Source organism: Galeopterus variegatus, unplaced genomic scaffold (genome assembly GCF_000696425.1).
Source record: "Galeopterus variegatus unplaced genomic scaffold, G_variegatus-3.0.2 Scaffold409, whole genome shotgun sequence".
NCBI lineage: Eukaryota > Metazoa > Chordata > Mammalia > Dermoptera > Cynocephalidae > Galeopterus > Galeopterus variegatus.
This window is the reverse complement of record NW_007726520.1, coordinates 513,828-531,581: the sequence shown is the minus strand read 5'-3', so window position 1 is coordinate 531,581 and position 17,754 is coordinate 513,828. Positions and strand designations below refer to the sequence as shown.

The following is a 17,754-nucleotide window of genomic DNA, read 5'->3' as shown; positions in this document are numbered from 1 at the left end:
CTAATGGGTACTCTTCATCTTAATTTTTCAATTACTTTCCCTACAGGCTAAAACCGGTGTTTTTTTTTTTTATAAGATGACCGGTAAGGGGATCTTAACCCTTGACTTGGTGTTGTCAGCACCACGCTCAGCCAGTGAGCGAACCAGCCATCCCTGTGTGGGATCCGAACCCGGGGCCTTGGTGTTATCAGCACCGCACTCTCCCGAGTGAGCACGGGCCGGCCCAAAAAACCAGTGGTTTTCACCCTGGGTATACATTAGAATTATCTGCAGTGCTTTTAAAACATACTGATGAGGCCTGGCTTCCACCTCCAGAGTACATGATTGTATTGATCTGAGGTGGGGACTGGGCGTGAGAACATTTTTTAAAGTCCCCAGATGATTCTACTGTGCAGCTAGGGCTAAGTACCACTGGGCTAGAGACATGTGAATTACAAAACAGAAACAGGTGGTTAACCTGCATGGCAGCTTCACACACTGCCTCCCCAGCAAGTGTGGAGAAGAGATTCACCATTGCAAATTGAATCAACATGATTAAAGGTAATATTACATGGTCCGAAAGGCATAAAATGGTGTCACAATGCAAGGTCTTAAGGGCATCCCAACCACCATCGACAGAGAAAAAGTTGAAAAGAAAAAATACTGAAGCATTTTGTCCATAAATCTGGCAGCAAATCATGGCTTCTCCTGGTCAAATCCATCACTGTTAAGCATAAATGGTTGTAAATTATAAACTCTAGCCCATATACACTTTGGATGCTCATGTGGAGAGAAAAATCAGACTCAATCTCCCCACGGAAGTCTGAATATTAAGACTACCTACAGAGTGAACTTTGTCAGAAAGTTCAGACCTTGCACATTTCTGGGCTACAGTAGCCACTAAGCATTTTTCTCAATGGTGACACAGGTCTGAATATTCACCTCAGGCCACCCAGACTCATCTGCTTTAAAAAAGTGGCTACCAACTGATAGTTGAGCCAAACTCTTGCTTACAAACTCTTACTTATAGTGCATCTTTTGCAGGAGAAAAACTGAATTATGGTAAATAGTAACTGGGACAGCCTCACCCCCAAAAGGAATTTCAATAGCCTGTCTCCATTAAAAACAGATTTTATGGGCAGATTCCAGATTTTGAATTTAGCAAAATTAGTTCTAACTCTACCCCACTGAAAGGATGGGGACTCTTGATTCACGAAAATGAGGACATGGAAAGCACCAGGTATTTCTGAGGATAAAATCTACATCTAGCAACCAATTACAAGTATTTACCCTATTCTATATTGCCTTGTCTGCTATTCTGCTGGTCTCATCTCCTCACAACTATAAGGCAACACAGCAAGACCACTCCCAGAACCCATTACCTCCTGGCTTGTCATAATCTTACTCTGAAGCCTCATTAGGCTTTTATCATGCTCAGATTCATGGGAGTTATTTCCTGAACTAGAACATGAGGGAGACAAATAAAACCAATTTTTCAGAGTTCGGAGCCACATCTGGAGCTCAACTACAGCAACTATTTAGAAAGCTAGACATTTGTGTTCTATTTACTCTAGTTCCAACTCTGTAATGGGAACATCATTATTTTTAGGTGCTTTTATTATATACTTACTTCAAATCCTTTGTGGAACATAAATGAATAAAAACTACATCTCAACATTATCTATGCCATGAAAAGGGACAGTAAGAGACTTTTTTGTTCTTCAGGGTTAAAACAAACTGGTACACAAGTAGATAAGTGGACTAAATGCACAGTAAAAAAGCTATATGGCATAAACAAGCACCTGTTTAGAAGCCAGATGGCATAAACCTGTGCAGGTACAAGGACCTTAGAGGGCAGCTAAGTCAGTCACTCCCACAATGGGAGAGTGGCTGCTCATTTGGCCCACTTGATTCCTTTTAGCAGAGGGAGCCCACTTCCTCGTGAGGTATCTTAGTCCACCTGTAGAGAGCTGTATCTATTTATTAAAGTTCTTTATGCAGCCAAATTCTGCCTTCCAGCATCTTCTACCCACTGGTCTTAGGCAGTTCTATAAAGCAACAGGAAACAAAACATCTTATGATATCTCCCCAAGTCTTCTGTCTTCCATTCTGGACATCCTCAGTACCTTTCATGTAAGAAATTAATTCCATCCTCCACTAATCACCCTGTTCATACTGCCTTTGGAGATTTCTAGTTTGTAAAGATAGATAGCTTCTTAAAGTCATGCATCCAAAAACAAAAGGAGCTTTCCTGTCTCCTCGTCCCCACACCAGTTACCTCTGGCTCATCTCGCCAATCCACGTTCAGCTCCTGGTCAAAGCCCTGCAACGTCAGGCCCAAGCCTCTTCGACCTTTCTGACTAGAGGCTTCAACAATGTCCTTCCGACCCTGGCTGTATTTACCCAATCCTTCACCTTCCCTGAAGCCCATCTTGGCCTGAAAAAGAGAAGTAATGGAACACAATTCAGTCCAAGAGACATTCATTTAGCCACTATCACATCACAGACATTGTGCCAGATCTTGAGAAATATAGATCTGCGTAAGGCCTAAAGTTTGCCTTCTAGCCTAATGAAGAAAAGAAGTATAAATAAAAAAACTGCAGCATACTGTGGGCCCTGTCTATTCTGGAAGGTGAAAGTCTAGGGCAACCAGAAGTTGGATAAATGAGAAGGGACCTCATAGCTGTAATTAAAAACACCAAGAATACTTAATGAACCTGACGGGACATTTGCACAACTTACCCTTCCAGCTAATTTGTCTGATTAAGTGAGAAGTAGATCTAGAGTAGAGTTGATAAAGAAAACATAATTTAAAATGGAATCGCTTCAAGCAGTAACTTCTACCTTACCCTCAGCCTATCAGATAGCCTTACTAGGCAAGGACAACAAGGGTTTGTAGGAGCCCACTTAATCAAGACATTACCTGAAAACTCACTTCATGTAAAACTGTGGTGCAGAAGGTACTATTAGATCCTGGGACAGAAACACTTTTTAAAATGTCAACCATCTATAAGCTCACACTAAAATCTAGAGTTAGTGGGCCTAGGTGCATACCCTACAGATCAGCGACCCAAATCCCACAGACCCTTGCCTAATAAAAGAATTCCAATTCTAAGAAGGTCTAATTCCTCCTGGAGGCTTTATATTCCCTTTGAAAGGGGCATTACCAGCTCAAGAGCTGGATGGAATTCCTACAGTAGCCACATATCCTTCCCCCAAGTCAAAGAAGCTAACTGAGTCACAAGCCTCCCCATCTTCCACTTCCCCAAAGCTTGTGGCCTCCAAACTAGAATCCTGACCTATGACTTCAGCAGTGGCAGTTCTCATTCTTAAATAAACCCAAAAGAAAATGGAGGCATCAACTATGACACTCCTGAAACTAGATGAAAGGCAAACTTGGCTTTCCCTAACCTTTGCACACACACACTAAAGTCTGATGAGGAAAGTGAGCGGGTCTTCCTATTCACCTTCCTTCTTGTGATGTATCAATGGGATCTGAAAGCTGGGAAAGAGAATTTGGCCTTCTGTTAGAAAGAAAAGACCACACTTCTTCTATTTATTTTAGGCACCTGGGAATGAAGAGGATTTTAGTCATTTCTTTTGAGATCACTCACTAGAGCAGAAAAACACAGCATGAAGCCTCTTTAGCCACTGACACACATCCATGTTTAGGGAAGTATATTCACATGTGCTAATAATAAGAACTCATTACTAAGGATACTAAAAGGTGATCCAGTTCTAGACAGAACAGGAAAAACAGGCCTAAGCAGTCATTTCCCATAGATGATTCAAATATGATAGATATTTCCATCAAGAAGGGGGCCACACTTTCTCTACTAAACTTCAGTAACTGAAAAGCAGAGTAAAAACCCATGCCCTAACTTTTCTCCTTTTCATACCATACAAATTGTCCTTCTCTCACTCTGCCGGTGGAGCTTTAGAAACCCAACCCAAGTGCTGACATACCATAAGCTTCTGGGAGAAGCTATTATACATGGAGTAGCGAGAAGAAGTTCCCTCCACAAGGGAGTCTGCTTTGAACACATCATCAAATGAGTCAGAGCTGCGTTGCTTCCCTTCATTCTCACTGTCTGACCCACTGAGGCTTGTGGCAGATGCTGGAAAAGAAAAAGGAAAATGTTTAGATGAAACACTGGCACAAAATAGCTTCTAGAAGTCCAAGTTTCATTTATTCAACTAGTGTTCAGTTTATGCATTGTACACGTAAAGTTCATTAAATGATCCAGGGTCAAATCTATTCTTTTTTGTTTGTTCTGGAGGTTGGCCAGTATGAGGATCCAAACTCATGAGCTTGGTGTTATAAGGCTGTGCTAACTGTATACCTGAGCCAACTGGCCAACCTCAAATCTATTCTTTACCACTCACTAGCTACGTAATCTTGGGCAATTCATAAAAAGTTTCTAATGAACTTGACACAATGGGAGCTCAAAAGTAACAGTTTTCCTTCCCCAACCTTTCAATTTCCTCCACTACAAAACTGGGAGATAATACCTACCTCACAGGGTTGTTCAAAGATTAAGTGAAATAATTTGTTTGAAAGTAAATTGCCAAATATAAAGTGTATTTACTGAAGATATGATTGTTATTTGTTGCTGCTGTTTATTAATTGAACAATTGAACATCAATTTCTAAGCACTGATGCCTGGTTACATTTTCAATAATTCCATCATTAGACCAACAGTTTCTGATTGCTTAATCTCTGCTGTGGACTGATCGAATTATGTACCCCAAAGTTCATATATTAGAAGCTTAATTCCCACTGTAACTGTTGAGGGTAGGAAATCCTATTATGGTAATTGAAAGGTGGGGCCTTGAAGAGGTGATTAAGTTGATGGTTTAATGGTGGTCATGGACATGGTTCTGAGGGCCTTAAAAAGGAGAGCACATGGGAAGAGAAAGGGGAAGGAGGGAGGGGGAAGGGGAGAGGTGAATAAGGGGCATAAAGAATAAGTATGATTTGTAACAATGAATATGCTAATAAAAAAATTTTTTAATTAAAAAAAGGGGAGAACACATGACAGTCTCTCTTTCTCTGCTCTGCCATTTTCTGCCATGTGAGGCCTCTGCATTGCTGTAAAGCCACCACCAAGAAGATCCTTACCAGATATGTTCCCTGGCTTTTGGACTTCCCAGCCTCCAAAACTGTAAACAACAAATTTTGTTTTCTTAAATCACCCAGTTTCAGGTATTTTGATATAAGCAACAGAAATGGATTAATAAAGAAAATTGGTACTAGAGAAGTGGGGTGTTGCTTATAACACATACTTGAAAATATAGAAGTGGTTTTGGAACTGGGTGTTGAGAGGCTGGGAGAATCTGAAGCAGCAGGCTAGAAAAAGCTTAGCTGCTGGTGGATTTTTTATTTTTTTTTTTAAAAGATGACCGGTAAGGGGATCTTAACCCTTGACTTGATGTTGTCAGCACCACGCTCAGCCAGTGAGCAAACCGGCCATCCCTATATAGGATCCGAACCCGTGGCCTTGGTGCTATCAGCACCGCACTCTCCCGAGTGAGCCACGGGCCAGCCCCAGATCTTAACTCTTGCCTTGGTGTTGTCAGCACCACACTCTCCCAAGTGAGCTAACCGGCCATCCCTATATAGGGATCCAAACCCTTGGCCTTGGTGTGATCAGCACCGCACTCTCCCGAGTGAGCCACGGGCCAGCCCCAGATCTTAACTCTTGCCTTGGTGTTGTCAGCACCACACTCTCCCAAGTGAGCTAACCGGCCATCCCTATATAGGGATCCAAACCCTTGGCCTTGGTGTTATCAGCACCGCACTCTCCCAAGTGAGCCACAGGCCAGCCTTCTGGTGGGAATTTAGAAGACACGAAAATCACAATGGTGGTGAGCAGAATGCTGATAGAAATATGGACAGTAAAGGCCTTTCTGAGAAGATCTCAGATGTAAACAAGAAGATATTTAATGAAAACTAGAGCAAAGATCACCCTTGCTTTGAACTTGCAAGGAACTTGGCTGTATTCTGTTCATGCCCAAAAGTTTTATGGAATGTGGAACTTCGAGGTGCTGACCCAGGGTATTTGGTGGAAGAAATTTCTAAGCAGCAAAGCATTCAGGAAGTTGCATGGCTACTTGCAACAGTCTATGCTGAGTTATGGCAAAAAAGGCATGACGTAAAGCCAGAATTTATAATTCAAAAGAAAGCAGAGAGCAAAAAGTTTGAAAACTTTCATCCTGGCCATGAAAGCAAGGGTGTAGCCCAGCCACCATTTGCTAAAGAAATTAGTACAGAAGAAACAGAAGTAGAGCATAAAGATTTGGAAAATTTGCAGCAGCCTGGCCATGTGGTAGAGAATGAGAGAAAGGCCTTGAAGGCATTTCAAAGATCTTCAAGGCTGCATCTTTCATTACAGGCCCAGAGGCCTAGGGAGACAGAATGGTCTCAGAGAACAGGCACGAGGTGCCCTCCCCTCAGGCTTGTTGCCCAGAGCCACCTCAAGAAACTGCTTCCAGCTGCTTTGGCTGCTCCAGCTGTGGCTAAATTGGTCCCAGGTGTGGCTGGACTTGCAGCTTTGGAAAATACAAGCTGGAAGTCTTGGTGGCATCTACATGGCGTTAAGTTTGCAGGCACACAGAATGCCAGAGCTGTGAAGCCTTCACCCTGATTTCAAAGGATGTATGGAAAAGCCTGGGGACCCAGGAAGAGATCTGTCACAGGGTGGAGTCACTACACAGAGCCTTCGCTAGAGCAATGCTGAATGGAAACACGGGGTTGGAGTTGCAGTAGAGAAACCCCATCAGTGCCATGCCTAGTGGAGCCATGAGAGCAAGACTGCCATGGAAACCCAGAATTGTAGAGCTACCAGCATGTAATGCCAGCCTGCAATAGCTAAAGCATCATCTGAGATCAGAAAAGCCATAGAAGCAGAGCTGCCTGAGGACCTGGGGACCCAACCCCTGCACCAGCATGCAGAGGACATCGAATACGGAGTCAAGGTGTGTGATCTGCCAGCTCTAAGATTTAACACCTGCCCTGCTAGGTTTCAGACCTGCTTAGGACCTGTTACCCCTTTCTTTTGGCCTATTTCTATCTTTTTGAATGGGAATATGCACCCTATGTTTATCCCGTCATTGTATCTTAAAAGTAGATAACTTGTTTTGATTTCACAGATGGGACCTTGAACTTTGGACTTTGAGTTGAAACAGGTTAAGACTTTAAGGATGGAATGAATGTATTTACCTGTGAGAAGGACATGAACTTTAGAGGCCAGGGGCAGAATGTTGTGGACTAACTGAATTATGTCCCCCGAAGACCATATATCAGAGCTTACTTCTCACTGTAACTGTTGAGGGTAGGAAATCCTATTATGGGAATTGAAAGGTGGGGCATTGAAGAAGTGATTAAGTTATGACTTAATGGTGATCGTGGGTGTGGTTATGAGGGTTTTAAAAAGGAGAACACGTGATAGTCCCTCTCTCTCCCTGCTCTGCCATTTTCTGTCATGTGAGACCTCTGCATTGCTGTAAAACCACCACCAAGAAGACTCTCACCAGATGTGTTCCCTGGACTTTGACTTCCTAGCCTCTGAAACTGAAAAAAATAAAATTTTTAAAAATCACCCAGTTCCAGGTATTTTTTTATAAGCAACAGAAATGGACTAATACAATCTCCTTGTTCTTTGCTTTCACAGTCCTTCAAGCCTATGACAGAGTGGGTCCACAGTGTAGCCCAAGAGAACAGCTGGCTCGCAGGGAGAAAACTGGGGAAAAAACAAGAGGGAAGAGGAGCTAAACACTCTAGGAGGGAGCTGGCAATCTTCAGGACCTAAGCCATCATCTTCATTGTCAACAATCATGTTGTCAAAGAACTCCGAATAAGATTCACCTGAGCAGCTGCCAGAAGTGGTAGGCTACCTGTCCCCTATTCAAAGTGGGATGATCCTCGGTCTGGATATTTACTGTCATTGGCTCTTTCCTTTCTTATGTAAATATATAAATCCATTAACTTGAAAACTACTTCAAACCACTGTAATTTTATTCAGGGAGTTTCTCAGGCAAACCCACCCAAATTTGGAAATATGCTGTATCTCAAAAATTTGGTTAATTTCTGTATATTCCTGCTGAAAATAGTATAAATCATGAACCAGGAGGAATGCACAACAGGAAACGGAGGTGTTGGTGTCCAATCTGATTCCAAGACTTGAGAAGTTGTACAGTGTCAACAGTGAACAAATCTCATTAATAAGTAAATATGGTTATTTAAGGATAAAATGAAAACTTTTTTTCAATGTATATATTTTTTCCAAATGTTTATTAGTCAGGATACAAATGCTTGTTATTTAGTCCTAAATAAATACTTAATAAACGAAACTGTTAGGTATTTCTTTTGGCCCAGGGACACGGTAAAAAAAAAAAGTCATGGGAACACCAAGGGTGCCAAAAACCAAGAAAGCCTGAGAACCTGTCCTCTATATATTGAAATAGATCACCAAGACACACAGTCAAAAGAATGAGCATGGCATCCAAACTCTTGTGTACTAAAGAGTAAAAAAATGGTTACAAATTTTTATTTCTTATAATTGCATAAAGAGCTTTTGGAAGGAAAAATATATAAGACAACCAATAAAACTGATTATCCCACACATGCAGGTTGAGACAGAATACCAAAATGATTACTCAGAAAAAGTGGAAATTAACTTGATTTACATTTTTATATCATGAGAGCTTTCACTGGCTATCTTTTTATATTTTTTGACTTAAAACCATGTGACTATATTATCTATTACAATTTAAAATAAATAAATGTGAAATAAAATAAATATGAAAAAACTTACTTAGCAATATGACACAACTTCTTTGAGGAAGAAGAGAAGTTGCTGAGAAAAGATGTTGCAAAGAGTGGCTGCTTCTGGGAGGTGTTGAGGAAAGACACAGAGAACAGCCTTGTAAAACAATTTTTTATAGACCCGAGGTGGTCACTGCTCAGGTATTCATAACTTGAAGACTACATCACAATTCTAAAGCCTATCTGCACTGATCCATCCATTTCCCTAGTACAACACAAACGTGCTATGGGTTGACATTCGAAAAGAACATAGTATTCCCCAGCACCCCAGGCCTAACTGTCCTTTCTACTGTCCTCCAGGAGCACCAGTATTCATGCTCTCTGCACAGCACTGATCACACTGCTTACAGCGAGTTATCATTTGTCACATGTTGTCCCCACTGGACAAGGTCACTCCTAGAGAACAAGTTATGTCACAGTCAACTTTGTATCCCCAACACCTGGACTGAGGCTTTCCATTTAATAGAAATTAGTTAATTGCTTACTGTAGTGAATTTAAAGATATGTCAGCCAGGTGTCACCTTTCCTGAGGACCCAATGAGTATATGACTCCTTAAGATACAGTATTTTTTCTTAGAACACTTCGTACAACTCGTGCAAGGTGTTCAGACTTGAAAAGTTTAAAGATAAGGATGGAATACCTTTATCCTAACAGAGAACTGAACTCTCCTTGGGCTATGATTTAGCTCCCCACCACCCTACCCTCAGTAGGGTGAAATAGGACATGTGTCAGAATTCAGAACGCTGATATTGTCTAACAGATCAGACAACTATTTGGTTTAGGACCTATTCTATATAAAAGGACCATGCCATATACGACAGGGTACTATGCAAAAGTAACAACCCTCAGAGAGCTTAAAAATCTAACAGATAAATGTGCGTCTTTTTAAGAATATAACATTTTGTAAATGAAAGACAAGGCAGGTGAACTCATGAAAAAATTAGAATAAACTAAAAACCAAAATTCTGGTTCCTAACCAGAAAGCAAGGGGAATTTTGGTTGAGAAAGCCCCTGTATGAAAAACACAAAATTTGCCCCTTTCCCTTAAGGTGGCTATCCAATTCTCTTAATAAGGAGCTGACCTGCTTACATGGACCAATGCAGCACACGTCAGAGTGCCAGAGTGTGCCATTCAGAAGGAAAGACCCAGAACACTAACAATGAGTAACCATGGAAACAGAGATGAGGTGATATTTATTTTCTGTTGTGCACTTTTCTGCATTTTCTGCACTTGTGAGAAATAAGAATATATTAGTTTGAAAATCAGGATTAAAAAATAAAGCTATAAAGAAATAAATTACCTTCCTAAGCTGTGGGAAGAGGTTGGTTCCTTTCCAGAGAAATCTTCAGAGAGCAGTAGATCTGAGGGGAAAGGCCTCCTGAGTGGCTCAAGACTATCCCTGGGCCTCTCATCTATGATCTCCCACGCAGAAGAGAGAGATGTGCTCTGCAACACAGTGCCCACATGCTAAAGAACTGCACTTCCAAAAGTACAGATTCTCTTTACTCAGTTGCTTCCCCACCTTCAACCTGTACTGCTTAATACAGAAAGAGGTGGTACCAGGAATGTGGGCAGCTCCCTGAGCACAGCCCTAATGGTCCTTCTGGGAAGGGTCCTGACTAATCAGAAACTACAATGTTAAATCAGTATTCCAGCTATCTATCTGGACATTCATAGGTCTACCTATGAAAAGGTTAAAAAACCTGGTATCCCTCTCAAAGAAGGGTATGCCCTTGCTCCGGCTCTAATGAGTTGCCAGGCCATTAGATTCGCTTAAGGACCCAACAACAAGCAGTGGAATGGTATTCATACATTCTGGGCATACAGAGTTTCCTCCACCCTTGGATCTGAGAGAGAGATCTTTTGTTTCCTTTTTTCTTCATAACAACTTTGGGCAAAAATGACAGGGAGAACCAAATTTAGGTGGAAGGCTCACTAAGCAAATCAGTGGTTACTCTGGCACAAAGGTCTTTCCACTCATTCCTCCTCCCAAGGTATCCTTTCTGGGTTCTGAGAGAGGTTAATGGGAGCTAAAATATCACCCTACTAAGCAATTCCTTGTGAGGAGATCAAGAAGTGTGCTGGATAGGCAAATAAGTCTCCTTTCACTCTTTTACTCATGTGGTATATGAAGCCAATTCTCAGCTTGACATGATTTAAGACACAGTTCCCCAGATTAGTTCTGATGTCCACAGACTGCCATAGCCACTACTTACTCTTACCCCTGGGCCTTTGGAGCCATTATTTTCAGATGAAAAGGAGACAATCATCGTGGCTACAGCAGGAACTAAGGAGGAGATTTAGCTTCCCAAGACTGATAAGAATTTAACAAACATTGAGCAGACAATTTTGTAATGAGGATATAAATTAACAGAAGTAATAAGGTCAGTCTATTAAAATCATTAGTTGTATTAAGAACTTGTCAAAGTTGTGTGGCACTTCCATTTACCTCCTCGGGAGCCTCCCTTGTAAAACCTACCAGAGAGCACAAAACATTATTTAGGGTTTTTATTTAAGATTCCCTTGCTACCTGATAGAAATCATTATTAAGCCATTTTAAAGAAGAAAAGTTAATTTTACAGAGGAACCAGAGGTTTCCCAACTGTTGGCAAATTTTTTCACATGGCAACAGAGCAGTAAGGCAAACATACCAAGATTAAAAATGACAGTGGCAACACACAAGGAGGAGTGGTTCCATGAATAGCCAAGATGAACAGCACACAAATACAGAAGAATTACAAATTTTAATAAACATCACATCCTAACAACTGCTGTGAAATACACTCATTCCTATTTAAAGACTCAATTTCTCCTTCATGCCAGACAAATGGTAACTCATTAGAGCAATTTAAACAGATACCAATAAAGGAAGTTTTTGATTAAGGTCATGAATCTGGGCTGACAGGAAAGCAATGGTGTTTCAGGGCAAATAGCCTATTTAGGAAAGAATTAAACCTGGTGGAGGGGAAGGTGCTTTTAATGTGGTGCTGGTAAAGGAGCCTGGCAACTTCCAAAGCAACGAGATGCAGGAGGACCAGGAGCCTACACTAGATGCACGGCTGAGAAAAGGAAATTTTCTTGGGCTCTAGATCAGTTTCCCTGTTAGAAACAACCAAAAAGAACAAAATTGCCTCATCTGCCTCTCCTTCAAAAGACTGTTATTTGACAGCAAATTTCCAAGAGTTTATTTACACTTGAAACTCCTTCAGGGCCGGCCTGTGGCTCACTCGGGAAGTGTGGTGCTGATAACACCAAGGCCACGGGTTCGGATCCCATATAGGGATGGCCGGTTTACTCACTGGGTGAGCGTGGTGCTGACAACACCAAGTCAAGGGTTAAGATCCCCTTACCGGTCATCTTTAAAAAAAAAAAAAAAGAAAGAAAGAAACTGCCTTCAAACTCCTCAGAAGAACACATGATACAACAGTGGCCATGACAACATCCCTTTTCTTCTTTACTCTGGCCACATGTCAGTCTCTGACCTGGCAGTGTAGCTACCTTGTGAATAATGTAAAATAAACAAACTGATTAAACTAAAGAGATCTATTAATCAGTCACTGCATTGCTCTACCAGAGGAAGAAAACACAAGGCCCTAACAGACAGAAACAGTTAATACTTTTTCTAATTGTTCTCCCCAAAGAGCATTTTTCAATCATCTCTTTGAACAGTCTATTCAGGTAGAAGTGGTTGGAACAAATGGAAACACCCCTCCTGTAATGTAATGACTTTAATAGGAAAGCTGCATATACATCAGGGGATGTGTAGTTTCTGTTGAGACTGCAAACTACCAGAACACACTGTCCAGGGGACACCTAAGAGGAGCAGATACAGAACACAGATGATATAAATGCTAAGTACTCAATGAAATGATCTTCTGCAGACTGGAGGAGGGATTGGCAAAATGAAAGATGTAAAGCATCTTAAGCTTCTTGGAAAAGATATTATTGTTGCCTTTTATCAGTTCTATCCAGTAAACATTTACTGAGCGTTTACTCTATTCCAGGCATGGGGGCTGGGGGAGTGGGGGGTCGGTGCACAGAGAAAAGTTTTGTTGATGCAGACTCTAGCCCTCAGTTTTTGTGTCAGTGTGCAGCTGCCCCTTCCTAAAATAAGTTAACCTGGGGAAATCTCACAATGTTGAGTTGCCTCTGCCTCCCGCCTCATTTTCTGCAAATGAAAGGGACCAACTGGCCTATTGCCAGACACTTACAAGGGACCAGCTTACCTCTGAATTTCCATTCTGTGCACACAACAGCAACAGTCAATCCCAACTGAGTCATATAGTGCTACTTCCAGAAAAGGTTAAAGCTATTTGGTAAAATTAAAGGGATTGTGTTTATATGTTTTGGGGGTGGGAGCAAGGAAGTAATATCAATTCATAGTCACATTTTTAAAAGCTTGAAATTTAAATCAGACTGGTTTCCTTAAAGGATCCTCAACTTTATACACTTACCTTCTTTTAGAATCTTCTGATCCGTAGTCAAACGTGTTATCCATTGCACCACTGGCCCGCCAGACTTACCTTCTTTTACCTGGGAGTTGTCCTCTCCTTACTTCAAAGAGATGTTACTTGAGAACAATGTCCTCGAAGATCCACTCAGAAGCAGATACCTCCATCACCTGAGCATCACTTATTCCCTAGACACTCCCCCCACCTTTTTCCCTTGTAGGCCATCTCTGCCAATATCCTAGAGCCCTACCCAAGGAGACTTGTACCTTCACCAAACTGCTCAAATCCCAGGTGAGAAGCAAAATTCCCTTTCCTTAACAGTCCCTAGAACAAATGCCCCAATATGTTTTTGCCTTCCCACTTAGAAACCCCAATTACATAACAGCCTTTCTCACCTACACTGGAAGCCTCCTTGACTTTAAAGGCACACATACCTCCACACACAAGGTCATAAGAGAGTATCTTATCCCGCCCAGACCACAGCCGCACCAAATGCTCCATTAGCTGTACCACCTGTCAAGCTTCTCCCTGGACTAGCTTCTCGGTAACATCTGATGAGTAACTGCCCTTCAATTAGCCTACCACTTGTGAGTAAACTGTATTTCCTACCACCTTCAAAGGATGCTTCACACCCTTTCAGTCACCAGTTTGTTACCAAATTTCATTCCAGTTACCAGTGATCCAACAGAGGATCCCAAATGCAAGACTGCTGGTATACTAGGTTGAATATAACGTCCCTCCAAAAAATCATGTCCACCCAGAGCCTGTGAATATGACCTTATCTGGAAACAAGGTATTTGCAGATGTAATCAAATTAAGATGAGGTAATACTAGATTACTGTGGACCCTAGTCCAATGACTGATGTCCTTATAAGAAGAGGGAAATCTGGACACAGATACACAAAGGGAAGGTGGAAGCAGAGACTGGAGTTATGCTCCCACAAACCAAGGAAAACCAAGGACTGCTGGCAACCACCAGAAACTAAAAGAGGTAAAAAAGGTCTTCCCAAGAGCCTTTAGAGGGAGCATGGCCCTGCTGACACTTTGATTTTGAACATCTAGCCTCCAGAACTGTGAGAAAATAAATTTCTGCTGTTTTACACCACATGGTTTGTGGTAATTTGTTACAGAAGCCCTAGGAAAATAATACAGCTGGCAAGTCATGGTAAATGCAAATGGAGCTACTTCTAATTGCTTGGTATTTAAGGCAAGATCCTAGACACTAAGAAAGCATCTGAAGAAACTGTGAATGTCCATAATCCTAAAAAAACAGGCAAAAACAAAATGCCAGTTTCAATCAGATCAGTGAAATCCTTTGAGCTTAATGTAAACAATGAACATAATGATACACCACAATGTGGTGTTTCTGACCACAATTGCTGAAGGAATTGAGAAAACAGCATGCAAAAACCTGAAGAGATTAGGCCCAATTGCTGCAGCAAAGAGCCCTTCCCCTAGGAAAGAGCCCCAGGAACATTAATAGCTATTAAGAACACACAGCACTTAATGCTCACTACTTCTAACTGGTTTAAGGCAGCAAAAGAGTGCCACCTACTGAAAAACTAGGAAGAGAACTAAGGCACTTCTGGAAAAATTCCAATTTTTTATTTAAAATAAGTTTCCCCACTCTTAAAACAGCAGAGGGAAGAGAGTCTATGGCCAACATCTCTATGTAAAACTTGTTCAATTCAAGCACCAGGGATTCAAATAACCAGATGGCCAGTGGCCTTAGACCACACAGGCAAGCATACCTTTTGCTGTATGATTGACAGAGGAGGGAGGTTCATCGTCGGACGTGGAGCTGAGGTTCAGGCCAAGCTCTGCAACTCTTTTTTTCTGTTTCTTGATGGGGGCAGTAAATTCTGGGTCAGTTCTCCTCCTCATTGTTACTGCAACCATAAATCCAGACAGTCAGCTGCCCTTGGGTCAGAGCCACTGGTATCAGACCAGGGATTCCGAAGTATAAATCATCAGTGGGATGGGATTTGGTAACTCCAAACGTTTTCCAGAGCCAGCACTTGAATAGCCTCTTCCTCAGAATCTGAGAAAGGATGCTACCCAAGCTCTGGTTTTCAATAATAGCTGTTAGTTTTACTGGAAAATTTGGTGCTAGACCTGTTGGTGTCAGATACAAAAAAGTCATGGATCAACTCTGCAAGCCACAGGGGGAAACAAAAAGCCTTGGGTATTTGTCATTCTATACTTTTGATGCAACACTGGCCATGCATGACAATGTACACTGGAAAAGAATTATAAAATGTAATAAATAAGTAAATATCAAGCAATATTTCCAAGATGAAGGGACCATCCCAGAATGATTGTTCATTCACTATTATTATTTTACCAGAACAATTAAGAGGTTACATAATACAATTCAAACACTGGTTTTTGGTTTACTTCATGATGTTTGAAAATATAAAAGAATTAGGCAAGTTTTTAACCAGAGCAAGAAATGGAAGCAGTGGCTGGCATAGGACTGAGGAAACAGAAAAGTGGGAAAGTTATTGGGACTGGAGGCAGCTATATCATAGGACTAAGGCACATAATAATTTTAAGAACAGGAACCCACCTCCACAAAAAAGAATGGCAACAGGCAGGCACCATGTCACCATCATCCATGCCCAGGGGTAGGTACATGAGAGGTAAGCATGAGAAAAACATGGGATGGAATGAAGTGATTACGAGATCTTGAAATCTTAACGAATGATTACACTAATGAGCAAGGAAGAGAAATAATAAATACAGTGTGGTTTACACACAACTGATTGGCCGCAGAGAACTCAGAAAAGAGAGAGAATTCAAAAGAAGTGCAAACAGGGTGGGTGACCAGCTGGGCTGCAATCCTTGGGGAAGGGGAGGTGCAGGAGCACAAAAGCAGGCTTACGGCATGGGTCACAGCAGCCACAGTAAGAAAGCAATGAAATACAAAGGTGCCACTGATCCCCCCCAACCTCACAAAATTCTGGATCACAAGTTTCACTTCTAGCCAGCTCAAAGATGAGCCAGTCAACCCAATGGACAATCACATCCTTCCTAAGGAAGCAGCCTCTTACTAGGCACAAGCAGGGGCTATCCTGGGGAAGTAGGAAGAACAGGAGACATTGAGCAAACAAAGCAAGACCAGGCTGAGCCACATTTCACTTTAAAACAGTCTTAAATCCACCCCCACCCCACCCCCAAAAGGCCTATACGAAAGCCCACCACGGGGCCTGTTTCTAGCCATAGCAAACGGAAAAAGGCTCCTCTGATTCTTAAGCGACTCTGGGAGAGATTGGAAGCACTGGAAACTCAATGTAGCCTGTATTGGGATGGGTCCAAGAAAAGGAGAGGAAATACTGTGAAAGAGATGCTGACGCCCTCCTCAGAGCACATCACCTTAGATTTGGGTCTTCCAAATCTTCTAATTCAACCCTCTCATCTTCCACTGGAAAAGACTGAGGCCCGAAAAGGGAATGGCCGCACGGCTAACCAGTGCCCAGCTCAAATGACCTACACATGCCAGAGAATGTGCCGTGGCGGGGAACTTCTAAGTGGAAGGCAGGGGGCCTGGTTCTACCTGCTGCTTCCCCACGGAAGGGGTTCAAACCCTTCTACAGTCTTCTTTTCCTGCGCCTCAGTTTCGCACTGCCACCCCTATTCACAGAGGGAAGAGATGACCTCCCATCTCCCCGGGCCAGTCTTCATTTGAAGACAACGTGAATGTGTGAACGTGTGCGCAAAGACGTATGTCAGCTACAGCTCCGGATCCAGGAAGCCGGCGGGGGGCAGGGGTGGTGGATAGGAGGGAAAAGAGGCGGGGAGAGTCACGATAGCGGGTGTGGGGCCGAGGCAGCGGTGGAGGGGACAAGGATGCTGAGCCCGCCCGCCCGCCCGCTCGCTCCCCCCGGGCCGCGCGTCGGCACTCACGCTGAGGGGAAAGGGCGAGCTGCCAGAGAGCAAAGAGAGGGGGGTCAGGACGCTGTCTCTGCCGCTGCCGGGCCGGGCCCCGCCGCTGCCAGAGCCACCGCCTCCTCCCTCACTTTCGTTTCCCCACAAGCCCGCCTCGGTCCGCCGGCCGCGCCGTCGCGCTCAGGTCCCGCCCTGCGGGCCGCGCAGCTTAATGACGTCACGGGGCAGCCGCCCGCCCCCTCCCCCACCCGGCCGAGTCCTCGCCCCGGGAAAGGCCCCTCAGGTTCTGGCCCTCCCTATTGCACCCTCACCCCCACCCCGAGAGGCCCAGGGCGCCTGCGCGGAAGAGCCGACTGGGAAAACACGCAAAAGCAGAAGTAACAAGGAGTTTCTCTTCCAGCTCGGGGGAAAGACAAACTAGTCCAAGTTTCCTTCGCGTTACCGCCTCTCAGTCTCTTTATCATCTTGGTTTTACAGATTAAGAACGAACTCAGAGCTAGACTACCGACTGGTTGAGGGCAAGAACCCAGTATTTTTGTTCACAGCTGTTATCTACAACATCCAGCATATCGGACACCTTCGACAGATGTTGAACGAAGGGCGAGAG

At 43.0% G+C, this 17,754-nt stretch overlaps 1 protein-coding gene across 2 annotated transcripts in view; it reads right to left on the bottom strand.

Annotated features, from left to right (window-relative positions):
- The window catches only part of CMTR1 (cap methyltransferase 1), a 59,454-nt gene extending 42,021 nt beyond the window's left edge, over positions 1 to 17,433 (bottom strand). The window contains exons 1-4 of one of the 2 annotated variants that reach the window (XM_008568435.1): positions 17,166 to 17,433; positions 15,011 to 15,148; positions 3,946 to 4,097; positions 2,258 to 2,416 (exon numbers count right to left, since the gene is read on the bottom strand). In XM_008568435.1, coding sequence (XP_008566657.1) covers positions 2,258 to 2,416; positions 3,946 to 4,097; positions 15,011 to 15,143 — 444 coding nt within the window. In that variant the 5' untranslated portion in view covers positions 15,144 to 15,148; positions 17,166 to 17,433. The remainder of the gene's footprint in view (positions 1 to 2,257; positions 2,417 to 3,945; positions 4,098 to 15,010; positions 15,149 to 17,165) is intronic. The other variant, XM_008568434.1, reaches the window with a different exon arrangement.
- Between the last annotated feature and the right edge of the window lie 321 nt (positions 17,434 to 17,754).